The sequence below is a fragment of the Cynocephalus volans genome, chromosome 2, assembly GCF_027409185.1.
Source record: "Cynocephalus volans isolate mCynVol1 chromosome 2, mCynVol1.pri, whole genome shotgun sequence".
Taxonomy (NCBI): Eukaryota; Metazoa; Chordata; class Mammalia; order Dermoptera; family Cynocephalidae; genus Cynocephalus; species Cynocephalus volans.
Genome location: NC_084461.1, coordinates 161,522,916 through 161,548,259, shown reverse-complemented (window position 1 = coordinate 161,548,259; position 25,344 = coordinate 161,522,916). Strand labels below are relative to the sequence as shown.

At 38.7% G+C, this 25,344-nt stretch overlaps 1 protein-coding gene across 2 annotated transcripts in view; it reads right to left on the bottom strand.

The window, feature by feature from the left end:
• CCDC138 (coiled-coil domain containing 138) overlaps positions 1-25,344 on the bottom strand; it is a 108,206-nt gene that overhangs the window by 27,572 nt on the left and 55,290 nt on the right. For both annotated transcript variants that reach the window (XM_063086551.1, XM_063086552.1), the window contains one exon: positions 15,749-15,941. In XM_063086551.1, the coding sequence (XP_062942621.1) occupies positions 15,749-15,941 (193 nt within the window). The remainder of the gene's footprint in view (positions 1-15,748; positions 15,942-25,344) is intronic.

Sequence of the window (25,344 nt, the reverse complement as noted above, 5' to 3'; positions counted from 1 at the left end):
TTCCAGGAACAAAAGTTTTATCACAGCGCCACCTACCGTATTTGACACAAATTATTTCACTTATTAATATATAATGACAAGATTAAACAGTTTAATACTATATGGTATTTTAAAATACACTGAATATTACATGGTATATTTTTAATTTTGAAAAAATTTTTAAATTTATCCTTTACTATTTTTTTTTGCCTTTGGCAGCTGGCTGTTACAGGAATCTAAACCTTTGACCTTGGGTTAATTTACAAAAAACTGTATTTGGTTATTTTTTCAACAGTGACTTTATCTTTTAGAGATAAATTAAAATTATGTCTTCATTTTAATTACTCTAATAGTAAAGATTTTCTAAAAACAAGGTCGGTTTTTCTAAAAGAATCTTTTTTAAAATTTCAGTTACCAATTATATCAAAACTGACTTCTTTTTATAAATATGCTACATTGAGTCTTTTAACAATGTCCTGACATTCAAAAATGAAAAACAGGGTTTTCCATTATTTAGTCTATATGGTAGATTTAAAAATGATGAGAAACTCCCATCAAAAGGTGAACTCTACTGACCACTCTTTGAATGCAGTTAGCCTCATGACTTCAACCAACAGCATGCAGAAGAAGCAGTGCCGTGTGAGTCAGCAGCTTGGGCCTCACGAGGCCTCGCATTCTCCATTCTTCAGCTAGGCACTCTTCTGCCACCTGTGATCAGGCCCCATGGAGACAAGGCCAACCGAGAACAGGGAAGCACAGCCCAGCCCTGAAAAACCATCCAGTTGAGCCAAGCCCAGATTACCAACCCAGAGAATTGTGAGCCAAATAAAATGGTTGTTTTAAGTCACTGAGTATGCAGCAACAGACAGTAGTAGTTTAACAGACCTCAACTGTGACGTCAAGTAAAACCTTCTCTTAAAAGTTAAATAATAAATGTCTATTGATAATGATAGCAGCTAGCTTATTAAGAACTTACTATATGCTAGACTCTTACTAAATCTTCACATTAATTCTCTCATTTAATCTTTAAAAAATATTGTGGTAGAAACAGAAAAGTGAAATGTCAATGTCAATGAAACTGAGATTCAGTTCAAACCTTAGCTGTTTGACTACAAAGTTGAAGTTCTTTACTACAAGACAATGGCTTTCTACCTAACCAAACATTCTTGTCATCTAAGGATGCCAATAGTTCCATACATTTCTCTAGGCCTGACGTGCATAACTTAAAAATTCTTAAATCTACATAATTTCAGGGTCAAGTGCTAAGTAGGGCAGGACAGAGCTAGCTCTAGGGCACACATTAAAAATATATATTTAATTAAATATAGAAGAAAGCTATTCCTAAGCCAAATAATTCTATGAGATGATTCCTATGACCTCTGTAAACAATCATATCATAATGTACTTTGTAGATTAAATTAGTAGGTACATATTGAATGTTTTTTGTTTTGTTTTGGTGGCTGGCCAGTACAAGGATCAAACCCTGTACCTTGGTGTTATTGGTACTACACTCTAACCAACTGAGATAACCAGCCAGCCCCCTGAAGTTTTTATTAATTAAAATAACTTCACAGATTCCCACATCTATGTACTTATAATTGTTAATAACATAATATTGTACTGTCCTCATGATGGTACTGTTAAGGGCCCCATATTTGGGGGCCAGAAAAGGGCTGGCCGGTTAACTAAGTTGGTTACAGCGCAATGCTGTAACACCAAGGTCAAGGGTTTGGATCCTTGTACCGGCCAACCACCAAAAAAAAGATCTGATTCTATCACACACCTGACCCTCAGCTTGCAGTTTGCTCCTCTGTAACAATGGCAGCATCACCTACCTCATGAAGTTGTTCTGGGGAATAAGTTTGAAATAACCGAGTACAATGACTAGAACAACTCCAGCAACAGTACTAGAACTCAGTTAATGTTCCTTTCCCTCACTATTTCAATTGTGGTGTGTCGGTTCTCTACCCTCGACCATTATTACCAACAGCACATTAACACCTTTGAATTTTTTTCTCTTTTGAATTATTTCTTTGTAATAAATCCCACTAAAGGTTATGACTCACTTTGGTGGCGCCTGTGATCAGAATGCACTTCAGAAGTGAATATAATTTACAATACAATCAAAATTATGCCTGTATCCTCTCAGTGATACATTATATCTGATCATTTTACCTTTATGAGTGTAATAGTTATGAGGTTTTATCTTATAATTAAGTATTACTTCAGAGATGCAGCACAGCACAGTGATTAACTGCAAGCTTAACTTTTCTATGCCTCTATTTCCCCATTTGTAAAACTGAGATAATATTGGTATCTCATAAACTTGTTGTAAGGATTAAATGGGTTAATATACATAAAGTGCTCAATCTATAACATAGTAAGTGCTATGTTTTTGCTATTATTTCTTTAGTTATCTAGGAAGCACATACTTTCAGAAGTCATAATTAGGTACAAGAAGGTGAGCTTTATTGGATAGAGCTGGGCTCAATCAGGCTCTGTCAAACGTTGGTTGTATAACCTTGGCACAATCATCTGACCTTTGTAAAATTCATCATTAATATGGGGATAATAATATTCAGAGATAGTGTATAAAGGGCTTAGCATTATGTTATCAAATTCACCAATTACTATAATTATCTATGCTGATTCTTACATAAACAATCTATTTGTATTATCCATTCAATAAAACCAAGTATTATCTTTATAGATCTGTGACAACCAGCATATTTCAAAAAGTCTGTGGAAAAATAGAATTAAAAGATAATACAAATCTTTTCATGAACTTTTTGAAGACCCCTTATATGTCTGGGTTATTAAGCATTTAATTTTATGTGTACTATCCAGCATATTTATCTACTTTATTTTTTCCTACCAAATTAATCTTGTGACTGGTATTTCTATTTTATAAATTGGAAATACATTCTTAGCAGAATTAAGACAAGTCCATTGCTTCTATTTAAGAGTTTTCCTTATGTTTAATTTTTTAGTTCTCCCAGAATTTGTTGTAGTGCATGTATGGTAAGACAGTAAATCTAACTTTCATTTTTCACACTTATAATCATTTCTCATAATGGTATTTACTAGATTTTTTTTCCTTTCCTAGCTCTTTTACTTAGCTTACTTTGCTATATCCTGAGGTTATGCAAATTGAGACCCAACAGCCTCCTTTCAACATCAGCCTGCTGGACCTCTCTGGATCATGTGACAATGAAGGTAGAAAACACAAGGTCAAAAAGCAATCAACTGATCAGCTCTAGATTTCACACTGATGTGAATTTGGAGCCCATCCTCTTAATATTGTTTTTCTCTTCCACAAACATGAGGATAGTGAAAGCACTCCTCAGGGTAATGTGAATCTCCATAAAGTATTGCTGTAGGAAAAGACAGTATTTGCTAAGAACAAGCTTTTGTTGGTAGATCGACTTAACCTTTTGCAAATTGCATTATGGAATGTCGCTTTGTTATTTCACTGATGTCACCAGCTTCTATTGTTAAACTGTACTTAGCCATAACTCCACCTATGTTCCTTTTCGGTAACTTGCTGGCCTGGAGAATAAATACTGAGAAAGAACCCCAGTTCAGGGTTAATTTTCCAAGGAGGAATGCCTCTCTCTTAAGGGTTCCAGAAAATTAACCCCTTTGGGGCTTGTCGCTGCTCAGAAGAAATGGGCTTTGAGTAATCCTTTGCATCTCCATCACCCAGGGGGAGAGAGGTGACAAAGAGAGTGTAGCAAGGTATTACAAAGGCACTTCATAAACTAAGAGATTATCTCAAATTGTCTCCCTAGAGAATTAGTTATGCATATTGCTCTTCCACAAAGGGAATGAAGTTGAGTAAGTCTGGAGAATGCTGCATACAGTATATTTAATTTTAGAGATTCATAATGCATACTGGGCCATTAAAGTAATAAAATTATTAAATTTTGCTTATCCCCAAATTTCCCAAACATGTTTAACTACAGACCACAACAGCCCCCTCTTTTTTTCTGAGGTGCATCTATTATTTAGCCCACAGAGTTGCTTCTCCATTAAACAGACTGCTAGGATGTCCCATACAAACATGCAGATGTCTTTGTAAAGTAGTAATCAAAGGATCTGGGGCCTCTCTGGGTTCTCATTTCTCATGGAAGCTGACCCAGTTCTCAAACCTGCAAAGTTTTCATTAAAAAATAACATTTTTAATTTTAAATGACTAATTCTGAACTTTACACACAGAAAATAGAGAAAACGGTGTGAAAGACACCCATGTTGTACTTCCACTGAGATTTAACAGCTATTCATTTTGCCAAAAACACTTTTTAGAAAATAAAATGTTACAGAAAAAAGTGAATTTAACAAAAATTAATAACAGACACGTTTGTCATAAAAGGGCAAATTGGGGTGGTTTTATAATTTGGGGGGACTAATTTGTCCCTTTATGAGCTTTTTATTAATCAAAGTTGAGGGAGAATATTTTTATGGCGGATAGTACTTTCCGTACACCATAAGGCAATCCTAATCACACTTTAATATTTTAAAAATTTATTCTTTAGATTATTAATAAGACACCAAACACATTTTCAGTTAATCATACTCATTCTGACATTTTGGTAATGTTTTAACTGATGTTTCAATTTTGATTTTCTCTCAAAGCTTGTCTTGATCCAAATTAGACCTAAAAGATTGCTTTCAACTATCAATTTATATACTAATACCTGTGGACTCTCCTAGGTGTCTTTAAAAACAGCTGTAAGACATATTTGTAAATGAGTAGTTTCTTAGCTATGTGTTTTTAAAATGCTTAAAGCCATTTTTTACAATCAGAATGAAACCTTTTAAATAATTTTTCAAACTAAGGGAATAGCATCAATTGTGCATTCATGTATTTAGATGAAAGGTAAAATAAATATATGTTTCTTAAAAGAATTACTTAATGAGAAATTATTTAGTCTGATTTTTCAAGTTCCATTTCATATCCTAAGGTTAAAATTACATTTTTAAATATAAACAGTTCTCGGAAATAGCCAACAATAAGAAAAAAATCTAACTCAAACCTATTGAAAGTTGTCTATCTTCTCATGAAGACTTTCCCAAAAAGGATACAGAATAAAGAAATACTTAAATTGGTTTTGTAAAAAGGCATCTCTGGCTAAAAGGGAATTTAAATTTTTAAAAATTAAAATAACTCAGAATGTGGTCAAAATTCATTCAAAAGTCATAAAGTGACAAGTATGGGCAAGAGATACCACTATGTGAACTCTGGTGAGAATCTTTATTACCAATTATCACAGATAACTTAAAATTCACTAGATAGTGTGTCAATATAAACAAGTTGCAAACAATTGCTGAGTCAAAATAGCCAGTCGTAAAGCAACATGGTGTAATATAATTGGCATTTTTTTAAAGAGAAGATAAATCCAAAGTAATACTGTTTTCTAGAGTTTTATATATGAGGGGTCTTCAAAAAGCCCATGGAAAGATTTGTACTATCTTTTAATTCCATTTTCCCACAAACTTTTTGAAGTACCCTCGTATATGTACACAAAAGTTTAAAAGGTTCAGAAAAAAGTACAGCAAAATTGTAGCAGAAGTTATCTCTACAGAAAAACATAATAGTTTGGATTAGTAGGGAGGAGAGGAATAAATGCTTGTTTTTTAAAAAGATGCAAACCTCTGTAAGAATTGTTATCAAAAGTTTCTGATACGGAAACACTAAACTCACATTGTGTTTCTAAAATTTCAGCTGAATTAAGGAAATAAATGTAAAAATATGAGAAAAATAGTATAAGAAAATTCAGAATACAATTTGTAGAATAACAGGAAGTTCAGAAATCATAACAAATAGACATTATTTAACTAAATAAAAATTTTAAATTTTGGTTTGGCAAAGTAAACCATAAACAAATGGAACATTGGAAAAAGTTTGCATCTCATATGACAAAGGATATTATTTTTTTAAAAGCCAATAAGAAAAAGAGAAATCATCTAATAAAAAGTAAGCCATGGATACAGAAAATTTACAGAAAAGGCAAACTGCCAAAAAGTATAAAACGATGATTACTCTCACTGGCAGTCAACAGGATGCAAATAAAAATGATTACATAAAACCATGCTTTACCCAATGAGATTAGCAAACATTGAAAACAGCAATAACATACAGTTCTGGAATAGACGTCTTTAAAAATGGCACTATATTGCTGAAAGGACACAATAACTACAGTTTTTTCCAGAAGAAATCTGAAAATATGTTAAAATTTAAAATGCACATATCCTCTCACATCAGGACATGTATAAGGATATTTACTGTCATTATTTGTAGGTGCAAAAATGGGAAACAAATGGAATATCCCACTGATAGGAGGATGGTTAGATAACTGTTGGCTAAGAAGTAGAAGGAGCTAAATAAAATATATTAAAAATAAGGAATTAGATCTATAAGAATAGACTTGCAAGTTAAATAAACTGTTGTGATTAAAAGGCAAAACATACATACAGGTATATAGATTCATTTTAAGAACAGAGAAAGACAGCATAGAGGATGTAAATCAGGCTGTTAATTACGTACCTCAGGGTCTCCTGGAGAATGGTACATACCATTTCTCGGTTCATACATAAAAGCATTTAAAAATTGTTAGGATGTGTATGTACTATGTTTTTAGTTTTATTGAGGTATAATTACATACAAAACTTTCACATATTTAAAGTACACAATTTGATGAGTTTTCACACCTGTGAACCCATCCCCACCATCAGGGTAATAATGACTACATCCATTGGACCCAAAAGCTTCCTTATGCCTTTGTGATCCCTCCCTCTGTAACTAACCCCTATTCCCAAGCAATCACTGATTTGCTTTCTCTCATTATAGATTATTTTTCATTTTCTCGAATTTTATATAAGTGTGATTATGTAGTATGTATACTTTTATCTAGCTTCTCTCGGTTGGCATACTTATTTTGAGATTCATCCATGTTGTTGGATGTTCTTTTTTACTGCTGAGTAGTATTCCATTGTGTAGATATAATACCATTTGTTTCTCCATTCACTTGTTGACGGACATTTGGGTTGTTTCTGGTTTGTGCTATAACAAATAAAGCTGCTATGAACAAGCAGTAAACAAGTCTTCTGTGTACACATATGCTTTCATTTCTCTTGGGAAAATACCTCAGACTGGAATGGCTGGGGCACGTGCTAAGATGCAGTTTCAACATTTTAAGAAACTGCCAAACTGTTCTCTAAGGTGGTCACACCACTTCACATTCCTGCTGGCAGTGAACAAGAGCTCCAGGTGCTTTGCATCCTCACAAACATGTGGGGTAGTCCGCACCTAATTTTAGTCATTTTACTGATGTGAACTACATTGTGGTTTAAACCTGTAATTTCCTAACAACTGAGTTGCTGATCATCTCTACACATGCTTCACTGCTATCCACATGTTTTCTGTGAAGGTCTGTTTAAATCTTTTTCCCATTTTTATTGGGTTATTGTCTCATGGCATTATAAGAGTCCTTTATGTATTCTAGATACAAGCCCTTTCTCAGACACGTGATCTGCAGATAATTTCTCCCACTCTATCACTTGCATTTTCCTAAGTGTCCTTTGAAAAAACATAATTTTAAATTTTGATGGTCTAATTTACTTTTTATAATTCATGTTTATTGTGCTGTTTTAGAAAATTTTGCCAAACCCAAGGTTACTGAAAGTCTCATATGCTTTCTTCTAGCAGTTTTAGAGTTTTAACTCCTAAATTTAGGTTCACAATCCATCCATGTTGAGATAATTTTTGTATGAGGTTCTTTTTTTTTTTTTTTTTTTTTTGCATGTGGATGTACCACTGACCCAGCATAACTTGTAGACAGGATTATCCTTTCACTACAGTGAACTGCCTGGGCAACTTATTGAAAATCAATTGACCATAAATGTGTGGTCTCTATTATTCTGTCCCACTGATATCTACCTTTACACCAATACCAAACTATCTTGAAATCAGGTGGCAAAAATAATCGATATTTATTTTTCCAAGTTGTTATGAGCACTCTAAGTCCTGTGCATTTTTTTTTTTTTTTTTTAAGATGACAGGTAAGGGGATCTTAACCCTTGATTTGGTTTGTCAGCACCACGCTCTCCCAAGTGAGCTAACCAGCCATCCCTATATAGGGATCTGAACCCGTGGCCTTGGTGTTATCAGCACCACACTCTACCAAGTGAGCCACAGGCCAGCCCTAAGTCCTGTGAATTTCTATGCAAACTTTAAATTCAGTTTCTCACTACCTAAGAGCCTAATGTAATTTTGATTGGGACTACTTTAAATCTATAGTTCAATTTGGGGAGAACTGACATCTTAACAGTATTGAATCTTTTCACCAAAGAACAAGGTATCTCTCTCCATTTATTCAGGTGGGCTTTAACTTCTCTCAGTAAAATCTTGTAGTTTTTAGTGTACAGATCTTTTACACCTTTTGTCTCTCACATATTCATCTCCAAGTATTTCATATTTTCATTCTGGAAGAGTTTGCAGGGAAATGCTTAGAAGAATTCACCAGTGAAACATATGGCCCCAGGGGCCGGCCTGTGGCTCACTCGGGAGAGTGTGGTGCTGATAACACCTAGGCCACGGGTTCGGATCCCATATAGGGATGGCTGGTTAGCTCACCATGGTGCTAACAACACCAAGTCAAGGGTTAAGATCCCCTTACTGGTCATCTTTAAAAAAAAAAAAAGAAAGAAACATATGGCCCTGGAATTTTCCTGGAGAAAAATTTTGTAATTACAAATTCAATTTCTGTAACAGATATAGGAATATTCAGGTTATCCATATCTTCTTAAGTGAAATTTGGTATTTTATATCTTTCAAGTGATGTGTCCATTTCCTCTAAATTGACAATTTTATTGGCATTAAGTTGTTCAAAATATCGCTTTACTTTCTTTTGGAATGTCTATAAGATCTCTAAGATTGCCCTTTCTCATTTCTGATATTGATAATTTGTGTCATATCTTTTGGTCTACTCAGCCTGGCTAGAGGTTTATCAATTGATTTATCGATCTTCTCAAAGAAAGAGCTTTGGCTTCATTGATTTCTACTATTGTTCATATTTCTTCACAGCTTTTTTTTTCTGTTGATTATAACCTTTAGCTTACCCTGGACTTAATCTGCTACCCTTTTTATTCAATGCTATCAATTTCCCTTTGAGCACTGTGTTAGCTGCACCCCACAGATTTTAATATGTCTGTTTTTCATTTTCAGTTGGTTTGAAATAATTTCTAATTTTCCTTTTGATTTCTTCTTTGATCCATGGGTTATGTATAGGCATTTTATTTATTTTCCAAATATGTGGAGATTTTCCAGATATCTGTTATTCATTTCTAATTTAATCTCATTGTGGCTAGAACACATATTTTGCATGATGTAAATCTTAAATTTTGTTAAGGTTTGTTTTATGACCCAAAATATGGTTTATTTTGGTAATATACCATGCGCACTTAAAAAGAATGTGTACTCTGCTGTTGTTCAGCGGACTACTCTATAAATAGATCAAACTGGTTGACAATTTTATCCAAGCCTACTCTATAACCTTACTTTTTGCCTAGCTGTTCTATCAATTACTTAGAAATGTTGAAATTTCTTTCTTTTTTCTTTTTTTGGCAGCTGGCCAGTACAGGGATCCGAGGAATGTTGAAATTTCTAACCACAATTGTAGACTCCCCTGTTTCTTCTATCAGTTTTTGCTTTATGCTATTAGGTACATAAAGGTTTCAGATTACAATGTTCTCCTGATGAATTGACAACTTAATCATTATAAAATGACCCTCTTTATCTCCAATAATAGTCTTTACTCTGAAATTTACTTTCTCTACTATTAATATAGTGACTCCACCTTTCTTTTCACTAGTGTTAAAATAGCATACCTTTTTCCATTCATTTACTTATAACCTATTTCTGCCTTTATATTACAGTGGGTTTAAAATAGCATACCTTTTTCCATTCATTTACTTATAACCTATTTCTGCCTTTATATTACAGTGGGTTTCTTACGGGGAGCAAACAGTTGTGTCTTGTTTTTTCATCCAATCAGATAAGCTCTGCCTTTTGTTTTGTTTTTTTTTTTTGTCGTTTTTTCGTGACCAGCACCCAGCCAGTGAGTGAACCGGTCAGTCCTATATAGGATCCGAACCCGCGGCGGGAGCGTCGCCGCGCTCCCAGCGCAGCACTCTACCAAGTGCGCCACGGGCTCGGCCCTAAGCTCTGCCTTTTAATTGAGGTGTTTATCTCCTTTGTTGGCATATTAGCAATACCTATTGATTGCTTTAGGTTTTACACACAAACATTTTTAAGTTATCAGTCTACTTTCAAGTACTATACCACTTCAAGTATAACGTAAGAATGTTACCACACTATAATTCTACTTCAGCCCCACTACCCTATTATATTGCTGCCAAAACATTTTACTTCTATATACATTACAAATCCCACAATACAATACATTGCTATTTTTTATTTAAACAGTCATTTCTCTTTTTCCCTCTTTCAAACAACAACCTTCTCTTTTCTCTTCGGCTGATTGCTTCAGTGCCCACAAAGGACATTCCTAGGGCATCTCATTTAGAAATGTTTTGAACTTGCTATCTGCAGACAGTGTGAAACAACTTCATTACCTTCTGGGTTTTTCTCCATTAAATTTGGGCTGCTTCAAAAATGGGAGAGTGAATTACCATCTAATATATTTAAAATTACTAAATATATTTAAAAATAATAAATTCATGCTAATATATTTATCTACCTAACCCACATGCAAGTTAAACATACCTGAGGAGCCATGCAAAACTTCTTACTCACGCTATTTCAGAATTTTATTAAATGATTTACTGAACATCTTGAATGTAACAGACACTGTGCCAGGCAGTTAGCCATCAACATCTTGTTTTATTTTCACCACATCCCTGTGAAGTACTATTTTCATTCTATAAGGGATTAAATTAATGCTTTGAGATGAAACCACTTGTTCAGAATTTATAAGACTTTGCACCAAGAGACTAGGCCTTGCTCTTTTCCCCTCGTGAACCCGACATTGGGTGAGACAGGGAGACAGCCAATAATTGTTCTTTTGCCTCTTCCCTGTGAGTCAAGCAGCCAGATCTGGGAGAGAATCAGCTGGCAGGTGCGTCTAGGGGTCAGACATGACCTGCTTCAGGCACTGGAGTGGGGCAGCACAGGGGAGACAGGCACAAACAACTGCCCAACCACACATGCAGGGTCGAGAGGGTGGCATTCCAGGAACTCCTCAGGCACTGAGCTGGCGGCCATCTGGCCACCATGGCAATATTGGCACTGTGCTGAAAGTGGCTTCTACAAGGAGGGCCTGCCTCATGGGCTCCAGATACCATGTGGTAAGTCCTACCTCTGGCCTCTGAAGGCCACAGTCCAGTTACATAGATATAATCTACTTCTATCAGTCAAATTCAGACATATTCCTTAGTTACATTTGGAGGAGACTAAGGTAGGCAGCAACTTAGTGGTGATATTTGAGTCAGAAAATGGAGTTACAGAGTGGAAAATGTCCTGAACTATGAATCAAAAAGCCCTGGATTCAAACATGAGCTCTGCCAGTTGCTTAGCGACCCAGGGCAGTCAATGAAATATTTTTGGCTCTCAAATGTGTGCTATTATGAGAATGTGTGTTATTTTAAATCAATTATTACTCATTTTTTATTGTTACATATTATAATTGTTCTATAGTCTAAGGCAAGCCTCTGCCCAGTGTTGCTGTTTTGTTTGTTTTAAAACATCACATTCGTTGGAAATTTTTTTCCGACATAAACTTCCCTATCACTTTCTCAACTTTACGAAACTATTTTGGAATTTTAACTAGCATTGTTATACTAAGCCATGTGGGGCATCTTATGATTTTTAATATACTTGGTCTTTGCAGGTAAGAAGAATAAAAGGCTTTATTTCTGACATTTAACTTCAGCAACTATTTATTTTTTTGCATCTAAGAAATGTTTTTATTTATGTTTTTAATTTTTATTAAATCAAAATTGATTATATATATTGTTGGGGTTCAACATTGAGATATGTTGATCAAATCAATACTACTAGTGTATATATCGCTACAACTTGTAATGATTCTTTATATCCCTTGTCCAATCTCCCCCTACCCCCCACTTCCTCTCCCCTCCCCCCTCAAATTACCCTAAATTTCTTCTCTTCCTCTGAAAGAATAATGGTTACTCTGTTGATTTGTTGCCTAGATGATCTGCCCAATACTGAGAGGTGTCATCAGGTCCCCAAGAATTATCACAGAGCAGATGCTTCTATCACTCTGAAATGGGCTTTGTGGAGAGAAACGTCCTCTTCTTTTATCTCTGATGGTGACTCTTCTTGTGTCAATGCACCCCAGTGGCTGGCAGACCATCTGCGTAGTGGTTCTGGAGTTTAGCTGCTTTCGTGGCAGCCATGGTTATTGTGGTGGCTGTGGTGGGCCACCCACATGGAGGTGATGTTTTTGGCATGCTCCTTTGTGCTGGTGGTATACCTGGTTATGGGGAGTGTCCAGTCCCTGGCTCCATACCTCGGGTCCCCAGGTGGGCCCAGAGGCGCTAGCGTAGTGTGCCTGGTTGTGGGAGGGGGGTCCGGTCCCCGGCTCCATACCCTGGGCCCACAGGTGGGGCCCCAAGGCACTGGCATGGTGTGCCTGGTTTTGGAAGAAGGGTCCAGTCCCCTTCTCCATGCCTCGAGTCCCCAGGCAGGCCCTGAGGTGATGGTGTGGTGTGTCTAGTTGTGGGATGGGGATCCAGTCCCCAGCTCCATACCTCAGGTCCCTAGGTGGGCCCCGAGGCACTGGCACAGGGTGCCTGGTTGTAGGATGGGGATCCAGTCCCTTGCTCCATACTTCAGGTCCCCAGGTGGGCCCTGAGGCGCTGGCGCAGTGTGCCTGGTTGTGGGGCAGGGGAGCCCGGTCCCCTTCTCCATACCTCGGGGCCCTGAGGTGCTGGCAGTGTGCCTGGTTGTGTGCAGGGTGTCCAGTCCCTGGCTACATGCCCCAGGCCCCTGGGTGGGCCCTGAAGCACTGGCGGTATATCTGTATGTGGGAGTGGGGTCCAGTCCCTGGTTCTAAGCCTCATGTCCCCTGGCAGGCCCCAAGGCGCTGGTGGTGTGAGTGGTTGTGGGTGGGGATCAAGTCCCCAGCTGCATGCTTCAGGTCCCTTCGTGGGTCCCAATGCACTGGTAGTATGCCTGAGCCAGAACTAATTTTTTGTCCTTTGCTTACTTCTAGAAGGGGGCAACTTTCTGTGGGAACCAGTACTTGAGCTGTGTGGTTGACCTAAATTGCTGCTTTGCTGCTGTTTCCCGAGGGAAGGCTTTTTGTGCAGCTCAGGGTTTAATGGTTGACCTTATAGGTACTCTCAGCTTTCAAGACCCGGTGCACCTGGGTTGTATAGAAACTCTGATCTGGGCCTGAGTTTTTTCATCAAAATGCACCCCGTGCAATTCTGCATTCCCGACCAGTCTCCTCTTAGTGGTCCTGAGCTGAATGGGGGGCAGATTGGCTGTCCTTGCTGTGCCCCAGTGTTCTCCAGGTGGGTCTGTCTCCCCCACCGCTTGTGCTCCAAACACTTCCCCTGGGACGTTCCTTGCGCCTGTCCCTTGTGATGACTCACCAGCCTCTGAATGGCTCCAGCTGAAAAAGGCTCTGAACAGCCTTTTTCAGCTGTTCTGGCTCCTCCCTCCTATGTGGGTCCATGGGAACCCTTTTAGTGGTCGTGCTGTCCTGGGGGCCACCAAGGCCCTCTTCTCCCCTGCCGCCTCCAGGTAACCATGTGAAGGGCACAGCTGTGGTTTCTGCCAGCTCCTGCTCCATGCACTCAGCAGCTTGAGCCTGAAAATGGCCACGGCCCAAAATGCTCTGAGCAGTTTTTTCTTGATCTCATCGTGGTCTCTCCTCCTCTTCCCCTGGGCACCAGCAGCCCCAGCTTGGCTGATGTTACATTTTTATAGTTATAAATTGATTGATTTGTGGGAGAGAGTGACGCTGGGGACCATCTATTCTGCCATCATGACCAGAACTCTCTTCACCAATTATCTTTATTAACCTATTCTATTATTTGTGCCTATCTTTATTTACACCTTGTTATATTTCTTTGAATGCCCTTGATTAATGGGCATATTAGAGTATCCACAAATTAACAGTTTTCTCTACTCCTTTTCAATGTTCATTCATACTTCGCTTTTTCATGGTCTTTACAGATGGTCAGCATGTCCAATACTAGGCTCCCAGTATGTAAGTTGTGACAGGGAGTACCAACTCCTTCCTATTTTATTTTATCCATTTCAAATAAGTACCCCTTACTGCATTTTTGCCTTTTTTAGAGTTTTATCAGGAATGAACACTTTATCAAATGATGTTATATGTTGATATATGTTTTTAAATGTTTTTTAATTAAATGATTAATGATTAAGAATTTTTCTTGTATTAAAGTGTCTCTGAATTCCTGATATTAACCTTATTTGATATGTGGTGAATACAAGGGGTCTCCAAACAGTTCATGGAAAGATTAGTATTATGTTGTAATTCTATTTTTATATGAACTTTTTGAAGTACCCTTATGCACCATATGTACATTTTTAATGTGTAGTTAAGGTCTGTCTGCTGAAACTGTATTTAGAATCTATTTATGTGTGTGTGTATATGTATAATTTTTTTTTTTTTTTTTTTTTAACTTTCTGAGATAGGCCTGTGGCTAACTTTATTTTGGGCAAATACCCCCTCCTCATAAGTGACCTTTAAACATTTACCACCCAGTCTACTATAATTTTGAGAACCATAACTATAAGGTGGCAAAATAACTAAGAAGGCAGATTTATAGTTTTTTGGTTTTTTTCATCGATTCTATACCATCAGAAGTAACTAAATAGGACATACTTAAGAGAAAAAAATTAAATTACTGTCACTGTTCACTTAAACAACCAGTCTAAGCCATATAATTTAACAAACAGGAAAGATAGAAAAATGGCATATTTATTGCTTGACTACATTGGCATGACTCACTTTAACAAAAGTTCTCATATTTATTGATCAAAAAAGATAACTAGTTATAGCTATATATTAAAAATATATTAATTCTGGCCAACTTTGACTGAAGCATTATTTTTAATTCATTCTTTTCCTTACTCATTAATTTATACCAAGCACTATACTAGGTGCTGGGGGATACAAAGCCAATTTAACAAGCCAAATTTTTCCTTACTAAACTTATAAACTACTACAGGGGTTGACAAACCTTTTCTGGAAAGGATGAGATAACAATTTGATAGGCTTTGGGGGCCACATAATCTCTGTTGCCAACTATTCAACTCTGTCATTGTAGAGTGAAGAGAGTCATAGACAATACACAACAAATGACCATGGCTGTAGGAGAAAACTTTACGTACAAAATAGGTGGTGGGCCAGATTTTGTACCCATTCTATAGTGGAAAATAATAAACTAGCAACGATAATCTTTCGTGGCAAATACAACAATAGTTGTAAGTGAAGGGTATTATGGGAACATGACCTAAGAGAATCAACGAAGGCTTCTGAGAGGAGGAAACAATCCAACTAAAGATTTCATTTCCTCAAATTTACCAAATAAAAGCAGCTTTTTTACAATGTTCTACCATTATAAAATAACTCAAATCCTCATTCTGAAATGTAAAACATATTTGCTAAAAAAGAACTGCTTTCATTATATAGTATTCCATCCTAGTTGTTTACCAAAAATTATACCATAAGCAGACTTGAAAGCTTACCTTGAGTGACTGTCCTGAGAACAATTAATGTTGATAAAAATCTCAATGGCAAATTGGAGCTCTTAAAGAAAGCAGCTGTCTTTGATTTATTCTCCACCAACTGTTCTAGAGAATTATCTGGAATTCCTTTAGTTACTACTCCTTTAAATATGTCTTCACCCAATCTCCTCAATGTTGATGTCATAGTTGAATGCTATAAAAATATGTACAATTTTAGTGTATTTATTCTTGTTCAGAAAACAAAACATCTATTTTAAATACTACAATCAAATATATGAACTAAAAGTAAGTGAATTTTCTTTGCTAATTAAGAGAAAACACTTCTGAAGTTGAAAATATTCAAGATTGGACAGTGACAATTTTATAATAACTTTAAAAAAAATTTTTAAGTATGACTTCATAGTCTTCTAAAACATGTAAGAACACAAGATAATGCTATAATTCTGGCACAGAGAATTATCAATGGAACAGGGCTGGACCATACATTCTCCCAGTTCCACACTGCTCCAACATCACTGACACCAGCTCACAGTGCATCTTACAGTGTTCCCTTATGAAGTGATCATCTAGAGCCTCACTGCCATTAGCTCACTCTAACTATAAATATCATAGTGACTCTAAAAAGTTTTAACGATTTCAAAATAATAAAATACTGGGTTAGAATCATGAATAATTCTCACGGAGAATAAGCTAATACAAGAAAATGGGCAAAACAGAAATAATGACATAGAACTACCTCTAAAATATCATCGGATCTAATGGTACTCCATATACCTATTAAGAATCAAATGAAAGGAAACCATTCCAAACTTCTGCAGATGAGAGTGCTTTTAAGTTAAAAATATAACTTAAAATTTTCTTTATTATGACCCAATTCTCTAATCCCATGAAAATGAGTTTTATAATGGTTTCTACCACCTACACATAGATTTGTGACCAAATGTTTCTCAATTCAGTATTGATCCTGTACTGTGGATAACGTGTTTTAGTTTTAAAATTTCTGCATCTAAAATTAGAAACAGGGAGTTCCAGTCAGGATGGCGGAACAGATGGTCCCCAGCGTCACTCTATCCCACAAATCAATTTATAACTATAAAAATGTAATATCAGCCATGCTGGGGCCGCTGGAGCTCAGGGGAAGAGGAGGAGAGACCTACGGAGTTCATGAAGGCGGGAGAAACCACGATGAGATCAAGAAAAAACTGCTCAGAGCATTTTGGGCCGTGGCCATTTTCAGGCTCAAGCTGCTGAGTGCATGGAGCAGGAGCTGGCAGAAACCACAGCTGTGCCCTTCACATGGTTACCTGGAGGCGGCAGGGGAGAAGAGGGCCTTGGTGGCCCCCAGGACAGCACGACCACTAAAAGGGTTCCCATGGACCCACGTAGGAGAGAGGAGCCAGAACAGCTGAAAAAGGGGAGCCATTCAGAGGCTGGTGAGTCATCACAAGGGACAGGCGCAAGGAATGTCCCAGGGGAAGTGTTTGGAGCACAAGCGGTGGGGGAGACAGACCCACCTGGAAAACACTGGGACACAGCAAGGACAGCTGATCCTCCCCCAGTCAGAGCAGGACCATTCAAAGGAGACTGGTCGGGAATGCAGAATTGCTTAGGGTGCAGTTTGGTGGAAAAACTCAGGCCCAGATCAGAGTTTCTACACAACCCAGGTGCATCGGGTCTCTGGAGAGCCGGAAGTACCTATAAAGTCACCATTAAACCCTGAGCTGCACAAAAAGCCTTCCCTAGGGAAACAACAGCAAAGCAACAATTTAGCTCAACCACACAGCTCAAGTACTGGTTCCCACATGAAGTTCCCCTGTTTCAGAAGTAAGCAAAGGACAAAAAATTAATTCTGGCCCAGGCACACTACCAGAGCCTTGGGGCCCACCAGGGGTCATATGGCATGCAGCTGGGGACTGGACCCCCACCCACAACCACTCACACCACCAGCACCTCAGACCCACCTGGGAACAAGGCTTGTAGCCAGGGACCAGACCCCACTCCCACATTCAGGCATACTGCCAGCACCCTGGGGCCAACCCAGAGGCCTGGGGCATGCAGCCGGGGACCGGACCCCCCTCCCACAACCAGGCACATGACGCCAGTGCTTTGGGGTCCACTCAAGTGACCTGAGGCATGGATCCGAGGACCAGACCCCCCTCCCACAACCTGGCACACCACACCAGTGCCTTGGGGCCCACCCAGGGTCCTGAGGCATGGATAAGGGGACCAGACCCCCCTCCCATAACCAGGTACACTGCACCAGTGCCTCGGGGCCCACCCGGGGACCCGAGTCATGGAGAAGTGGACCAGACCCCCCCCCCACAACCAGGCACACCACGCCAGCACCTCACGGCCTGCCCAAGGACCCGAGTCATGGAGAAGGGGACAGGACGCCCTTCTCACAACCAGGCACACCGTGCCAGCATCTCAGGGCCCTGCCTGGGGACCCAAGGCATGGAGAAGGAGACCGGACCCCTCCCACCCACAACCAGGAACACCGCACCAGCACCTTGGGGCCCTGCCCATTGGCCCAGGTATGGAGCCGGGGACCAGACCCCCCTCCCACAACCAGGCACACTGCACTAGTGCCTTGGGGCCCATCTGGGGACCCGAGGCATGGAACCAGGGACTGGACACTCCCCATAACCAGGCACACCACCAGCACAAAGGAGCGTGCCAAAAACATCACCTCCATGTGGGTGGCCCACCACAGCCACCACAATAACCATGGCTGCCACAAAAGCGGCTAGACATCACAACCACCATGCACAAGGTCTGCCAGCCATTGGGTGCATTGACACAAGAAGAGTCACCATCAGAGATAAAGAAAAGAAGAGGACGTCTCTCTCCACAAAGCCCATTTCAGAGTGACAGAAGAAGCATTTGCTCTATGATAATATTCGGGGACCTGTTCACACCTCTCAGCATTGGACAGATTATTTGGGCATCAAATCAACAGAGTAAACATTATTCTTTCAGAGGGAGAGAAGAAATCTAGGGTGATTAAAGGGGGGAGGGGGAGAGGAAGGGGAAATGAGGAGGGATTGGACAAGGGGCATAAAGAATAATTCCAACTTGTAACAATATATATGCTAGTAATACTGATTTGATCAACATATCTCAATGTTGAAACCCAAAATTATGTATAATCAATTTTGATTCAATAAAAATTATAATACAAAAATACAAAAATACAAAAAGATACGTTAAATTTAATGTAAATAAAAGCGCAACATATCAGAATTTGTGGAACATGGTTAAAGCAGGACAGAAAAATAACACTAAATGTACATATTAGAAAAATGTCTCAAATCAATAATCTAAGTTTTACCTCAGTAACCTAGGAAAGGGAGAGCAAACTAAACCCAAAGCAAGCAGAAGTAAGAAAATGAGAAAGAGAAAAAAAAATCAATAAAATTGATAACAGAAAAAAAGAGAAAATCAATGAAACAAACAGATGATCCTTCGAAGATCAATAAAATAGACAAACTTCTAGCAAAGACAAAGTAAAGAAAGAAGATGCAAATTACGCATATTAGGTATGAAATGGGGCTATGCCTTTATATGCTAAGGATTTTAAAAGGATAATAAGAGAAGACCATGAAAACTCTACATATACAATTTTAACAACTAGACAAAAATGGTTCAATTCCTCAAAAAGCACAAACTACTACAAATCACCAACACAAATTACATAATTAGAATAACCCTGTAACTATTAGGAAACTTGAATTCATAATTTAAAACCTCCCCAAAAAGAAATCTCCAGGCATGGATAGTTTCACTGGAGCATTCTAACAAATGTTTAAAGAAGAATTAACAGTAGGGATGGACGGTTAGCTAAGATGGTTAGAGTGTGGTGTTATAACACTAAGGTCGAGGGTTCAGATCCCTGTAGAAAGCAAGGATGTCTGCTCTCACCATTCTTGTTCAACATAGTGCTATAAATTCTAACTAATACAAGAAGCTGAGAAAAGGAAATTAATGGCTCACATATAGAAAAGAAAAATAAAATAAAATAAAAAGCACAATAATGTCCCTATTTGCAGATAACACGATTGCCTATGTAGAAAATCCCAATGAATCGTCAAAGAAAACTCCCAGAACTAACAAGGTCAATGTCACAAGATACAAAATAAACAGAAAAATCAATTATATTTCTAAATACTATCTATGAACAAATGGGCACCAACATTAAAAAGACAATACCAACTAAAATCACTCTAAAACTTTAAATACTCAGCAGAAAATATTTTTTAAAAACATGCAGTGGCTCTTGCTCAGCCCATTCTTGCTGGGAGACACTGGTTGCCACAGGACCCTACAGAGAGTTCCCAGCCAGAAGAAGGCCCTCACCAGATATGTTCCTTGGACTCCCAGCCACCAAAGCTTTTTGAAATAAGACAATGATGCGGTGGGCAGGCGGCTGAGACAGTTGAGTTTTAGAAGCTAATGGAGGAGAAAAGCCAGGTCAAGATGGCGGAAGAGGAGAGCTGCCTGCCGCTTTTCCGCCACCAGTGGAAGCAGCCTGAGGCCTGAGCCAGATGCAGCTGTAGCAGAATCGGCACAAAGGAACAGCTTCAAAAGGGTGTCTTTACCCTGCCAAGAACCGGGAATCTTCCCCCAACCCGCGCATGCGACCTGCCGGTGCGCCATGGCCCGCGTCCCAGCCGCAGCTGCAGACGTGGAAACATGGAGGCCTGAGCCGGCGTGTGTCACCCCGTGCTGCAACGGTGACTGCGGCTTCAGAACCCCTGCCCCCACCCACCGTCCCTGGAGCTGGAAGAGAATCAACCGGCAGCCGAGACAGGGAGACGTCCAGCGGGAGAGGCAGAAGCTCCACAGAGACCACAGGCCCTGCAGGCCGCCACTGCCTGATCCAATAGGTAGGCTTCACCGCCGCCACCTGGCTTCATTCACAGCCCAGCCTAGTGCACACAGAGCCGGGAGTCGTCCGGCTGGAGAGGTGGGAACTCCACAGGGTCCACGCTGCTGCCGCGCAAGCCAGCAGCAGATAGGCTTCACCGCTGCCACCCAGCTCCATCCCAAGCCCGGCCTAGTGCGCACAGAGCAGGGAGACATCCTGCAGGGGAAGGGGAAGCTCTGCAGAGACCACACACTCTGCGGTGCCTTGGTGCATCCCAGCAGCCCAGGTCAGAGTGCAGGGAACAGGGAGTCACTGAGGTAGCCATACCAAATTGGCAACCACAGCAACATCTTAGTCAGTCAATAGTGTCAAACCTGTGGACTGTGAAACCCCCTGCCACAATGAATAAACATCAAAGAAAAGATACCAGAAATATGAAAAATCAAGAAAATACACCACCAAAAGATAATAAATCTCAAGCTCTAGATCCTATACAACAAGAATCCCTTGAAATGACTGACAAGGAATTTCTAGTGATAATTCTAAGGAAACTGAATGAGATACAAGAAAACTCAGCTAGACATCATGATGAAACGAGGAAAAGTATACAGGACCTGAAAGAGGAAATGCACAAGGAAATCAATGCGCTGAAAAAAAGTGGAGCAGAACTTGCCATACTGAAGAAGCTATTCAGTGAAATAAAAAACACAATGGAGAGCTTAACCAACAGGCTTGTGGAAGTTGAAGAGAGAACCTCTGAACTTGAAGATGGGCTGTTTGAAATAACACAAGCAGACAAAAAAAAAAAGAAAAAAGAATCAAAGGCATTGAAGAAAATCTGAGAGAGATATCAGACAACCTTAAGTGTTCAAATATCCAAGTCATGGGTATTCCAGAAGGGTTCGGAAAAAGGAGATTGCATTGAAAACATATTCAACAAAATAGTGGCAGAAAACTTCCCAGGTATAGGAAAAATCACAGATCTTCAGATCCAGGAAGCTCAACGATCTCCAAACGTATTCAACACAAAAAGGTCTTCTCCAAGACATGTTATAGTCAAATTGGCAAAACTCAGAGACAAAGAGAGAATCTTAAAAGCTGTGAGAGAAGCGTCAAATCACCTATAAGGGAGCCCCAATCAGGCTAACATTAGACTTTTCATCACAAACCCTAAAAGTTAGAAAGGAAAGGGATGACACATTCAAAATACTAAAAGACAAAGATTGCCAGCCAAGAATACTCTACCCTGCAAGGCTATCCTTCCGAAATGAAGGGCAAATAGTATACTTCTTAGACAAACAAAAACTGTGGGAGTTCACCACCACACGACCACCCTTACAAGAAATTCTCAAGGGAGTTCTGGGTTGGGGTCCTGAAAAATAACTACCACTGCCATAAAAACTCAAGAAAAATCAAAACCCACTAGTATAATAAAAATGGCATTCATGAAGAGAAAACAAACAAACAAAAAGGCTATCTACAACCTAAGGCACCAACAAACACAGAAACCAAACAGTAAATCACAAAGCAAGGAAGAAAAGACACCTAAGACAACCAAACAGCCAATAAAATGCTAGGAATAAATCAACACTTCTCAATAACAACTCTTAATGTAAAAGGCTTAAATTCCCCAATCAAAAGACACAGACTGGCTGACTGGATTAAAAAGGAGGACCCAACTATATGCTGCCTTCAAGAGACCCACCTCACCCATAAACACTCACATAGTCCAAGAGTGAAAGGATGGAAAAAGATTTACCATGCAAACAGAAAAGAAAAACGAGCTAGAGTAACTATTCTTATATCTGACAAAGTAGACTTTAAACTGAAAACCATAAAAAGAGACAATGAGGGACACTACGTAATGATAAAAGGACTGATCCATCAAGAAGACATAACAATCATAAATAAGTACGCACCCAATGTTGGAGCAGCCAGATTTATAAAACAAACTCTATTAGACCTAAAGAAGGAAATAGACACTAATACCATAATAGCAGGGGACCTGAACACCCCACTGTCAATATTGGACAGATCATCTAGGCAAAGAATCAGCAGAGAAACACAAGATCTAAACAATACTCTAGACCAATTGGACTTGGCAGATATCTACAGAACATTCCATCCAACAACCTCAGAATATTCATTCTTCTCATCAGCACATGGATCATTCTCCAGGATAGATCACATATTAGGTCACAAATCAAGTCTCAACAAATTCAAAAAAATTGGAATTATCCCATGTATTTTCTCAGACCACAATGGATTAAAACTAGAAATCAATAACAAACGAAATTCTGGAAACTATACAAACACATGGAAATTAAACAGCATTCTACTTAATGACATATAGGTCCAAGAAGAAATCAAGCAGGAAATCAAAAAATTTATTGAAACTAATGAAAATAATGATACATCATACCAAAACCTGTGGGATACAGCAAAAGCAGTATGAAGGGGGAAATTTATTGCATTAAATGCTCACCTTAGAAGAATGGAAAGATGGCAAGTGAACAACCTAACACTTCACCTTAAAGATCTAGAAAAACAAGAACAATCCAAACCTAAAGTAAGCAGACAGAAAGAAATCATTAAGATCGATCAGAGCAGAACTTAATGAAATTGAAACCCAAAAAACAATACAAAAGATCAATGAATCAAAAAGTTGGTTTTTTGAAAAGATAAATAAAATTGACAAACCATTAGCATGGCTAACAAAAAAAGGAGAAGATTCAAATAACAAAAATTAGAAATGAAAAAGGCGATATGACAACTGATGCATCTGAAATACAAGGAATAATTCGAGACTACTATAAACAACTATACGCCAACAAATTTGAAAATCTGGAGGAAATGGATAAATTTCTGGACACACACAAGCTCCCAAAACTGAGCCATGAAGATGTAGAAAATCTGAACAGACCAATAACAATAGAAGACTGAAGCTGTTATCAGAAAGCTCCCAACAAAGAAAAGCCCAGGACCAGATGGATTCACAGCAGAATTTTACCAAACATTCAAACAGGAATTGTCACTGACTCTTTACAAACTATTCCAAAAGATTGAAATAGACGCAAATCTCCAAAACTCATTCTATGAAGCAAACATCATCCTGATACCAAAACCAGGTAAAGATATAACCAAAAAAGAAAACTGCAGGCCGATATCCTTGATGAATATAGAGGCAAAAATCCTCACTAAAATACTAGCAAACAGAATACAGCGACACATATGTAAAATTATTCACCACGATCAAGTGGGATTCATCCCAGGGATGCAAGGTTGGTTCAACATACGCAAATCAATAAATGTGATACACCATATTAATAAAATCAAACACAAGGACCATATGATCATCTCTATAGATGCTGAAAAAGCATTTGATAAAATTCAGCACTCATTCATGACAAAGACCCTCTATAAGTTAGGTATAGACGGAAAGTATCTCAACATAATTAAAGCCATATATGACAAACCCACTGCCAATATCATCCTGAAGGGGGAAAAGCTGAAAGCTTTTCCTTTAAGAACAGGAACTAGACAAGGACGCCCACTCTCACCACTCCTATTCAACATAGTGTTGGAAGTACTAGCCAGAGCAATGAGAGAAGAGAAGGAAATAAAGGGCATCCAGATTGGAAAAGATGAAGTCAAACTGTCCCTGTTTGCAGATGACATGACCCTATATATCGAACAGCCTAAAGCCTCTACAAAAAAACTCTTGGAGGTGATATATGACTTCAGCACAGTAGCAGGATACAAAATCAACACACAAAAATCAGTAGCATTTCTTTTCTCCGATAGTGAACATGCAGAACGAGAAATCAAGAAAGCCTGCCCATTTACAATAGCCACCAAAAAAATAAAATACTTAGGAATTGAGTTAACCAAGGAGGTGAAAAATCTCTATAATGAGAACTACAAACCACTGCTGAGAGAAATTAGAGAGGATACAAGAAGATGGAAAGATATCCCATGCTCTTGGATTGGAAGAATCAACATAGTGAAAATGTCCATACTACCCAAAGTGATATACAAATTCAATGCAATCCCTATCAAAATTCCAATGTCATTTTTCTCAGAAATGGAAAGAACTGTCCAGACATTTATATGGAATAACAAAAGTCCACGCATAGCCAAAGCAATGCTGAGCAAAAAAAATAAAGCTGGAGGCATAACACTACCTGACTTTAAGCTATACTACAAAGCTATAATAACCAAAATAGTATGGTACCAGCATAAAAACAGACACACTGATCAATGGAATAGAATAGAGAATCCAGAAATCAACCCACACACTTACAGCTATCTGATCTTTGACAAAGGCACCAAGACTATTCACTGGGGAAGGGACTGCCTCTTTAGCAAATGGTGCTGGGAGAACTGGATATCAATATGCAGGAGAATAAAACCAGACCCACACCTTTCACCATACACTAAACTCAACTCAAAATGGATTAAAGATTTAAATATAAACCCTGAAACAATAAAACTTCTTAAAGAAAACATAGGAGAGACACTTCAGGAAATAGGACTGGACACAGACTTCATGAATACGACCCCCAAAGCACAGGCAACCAAAGGAAAAATAAACAAATGGGATTGTATCATACTAAAGAGCTTCTGCACAGCAAAAGAAACAATTAACAGAGTTAAAAGACAACCAACAGAGTGGGAGAAAATATTTGCAAAATATACATCTGACAAAGGATTAATATCCAGAATATAC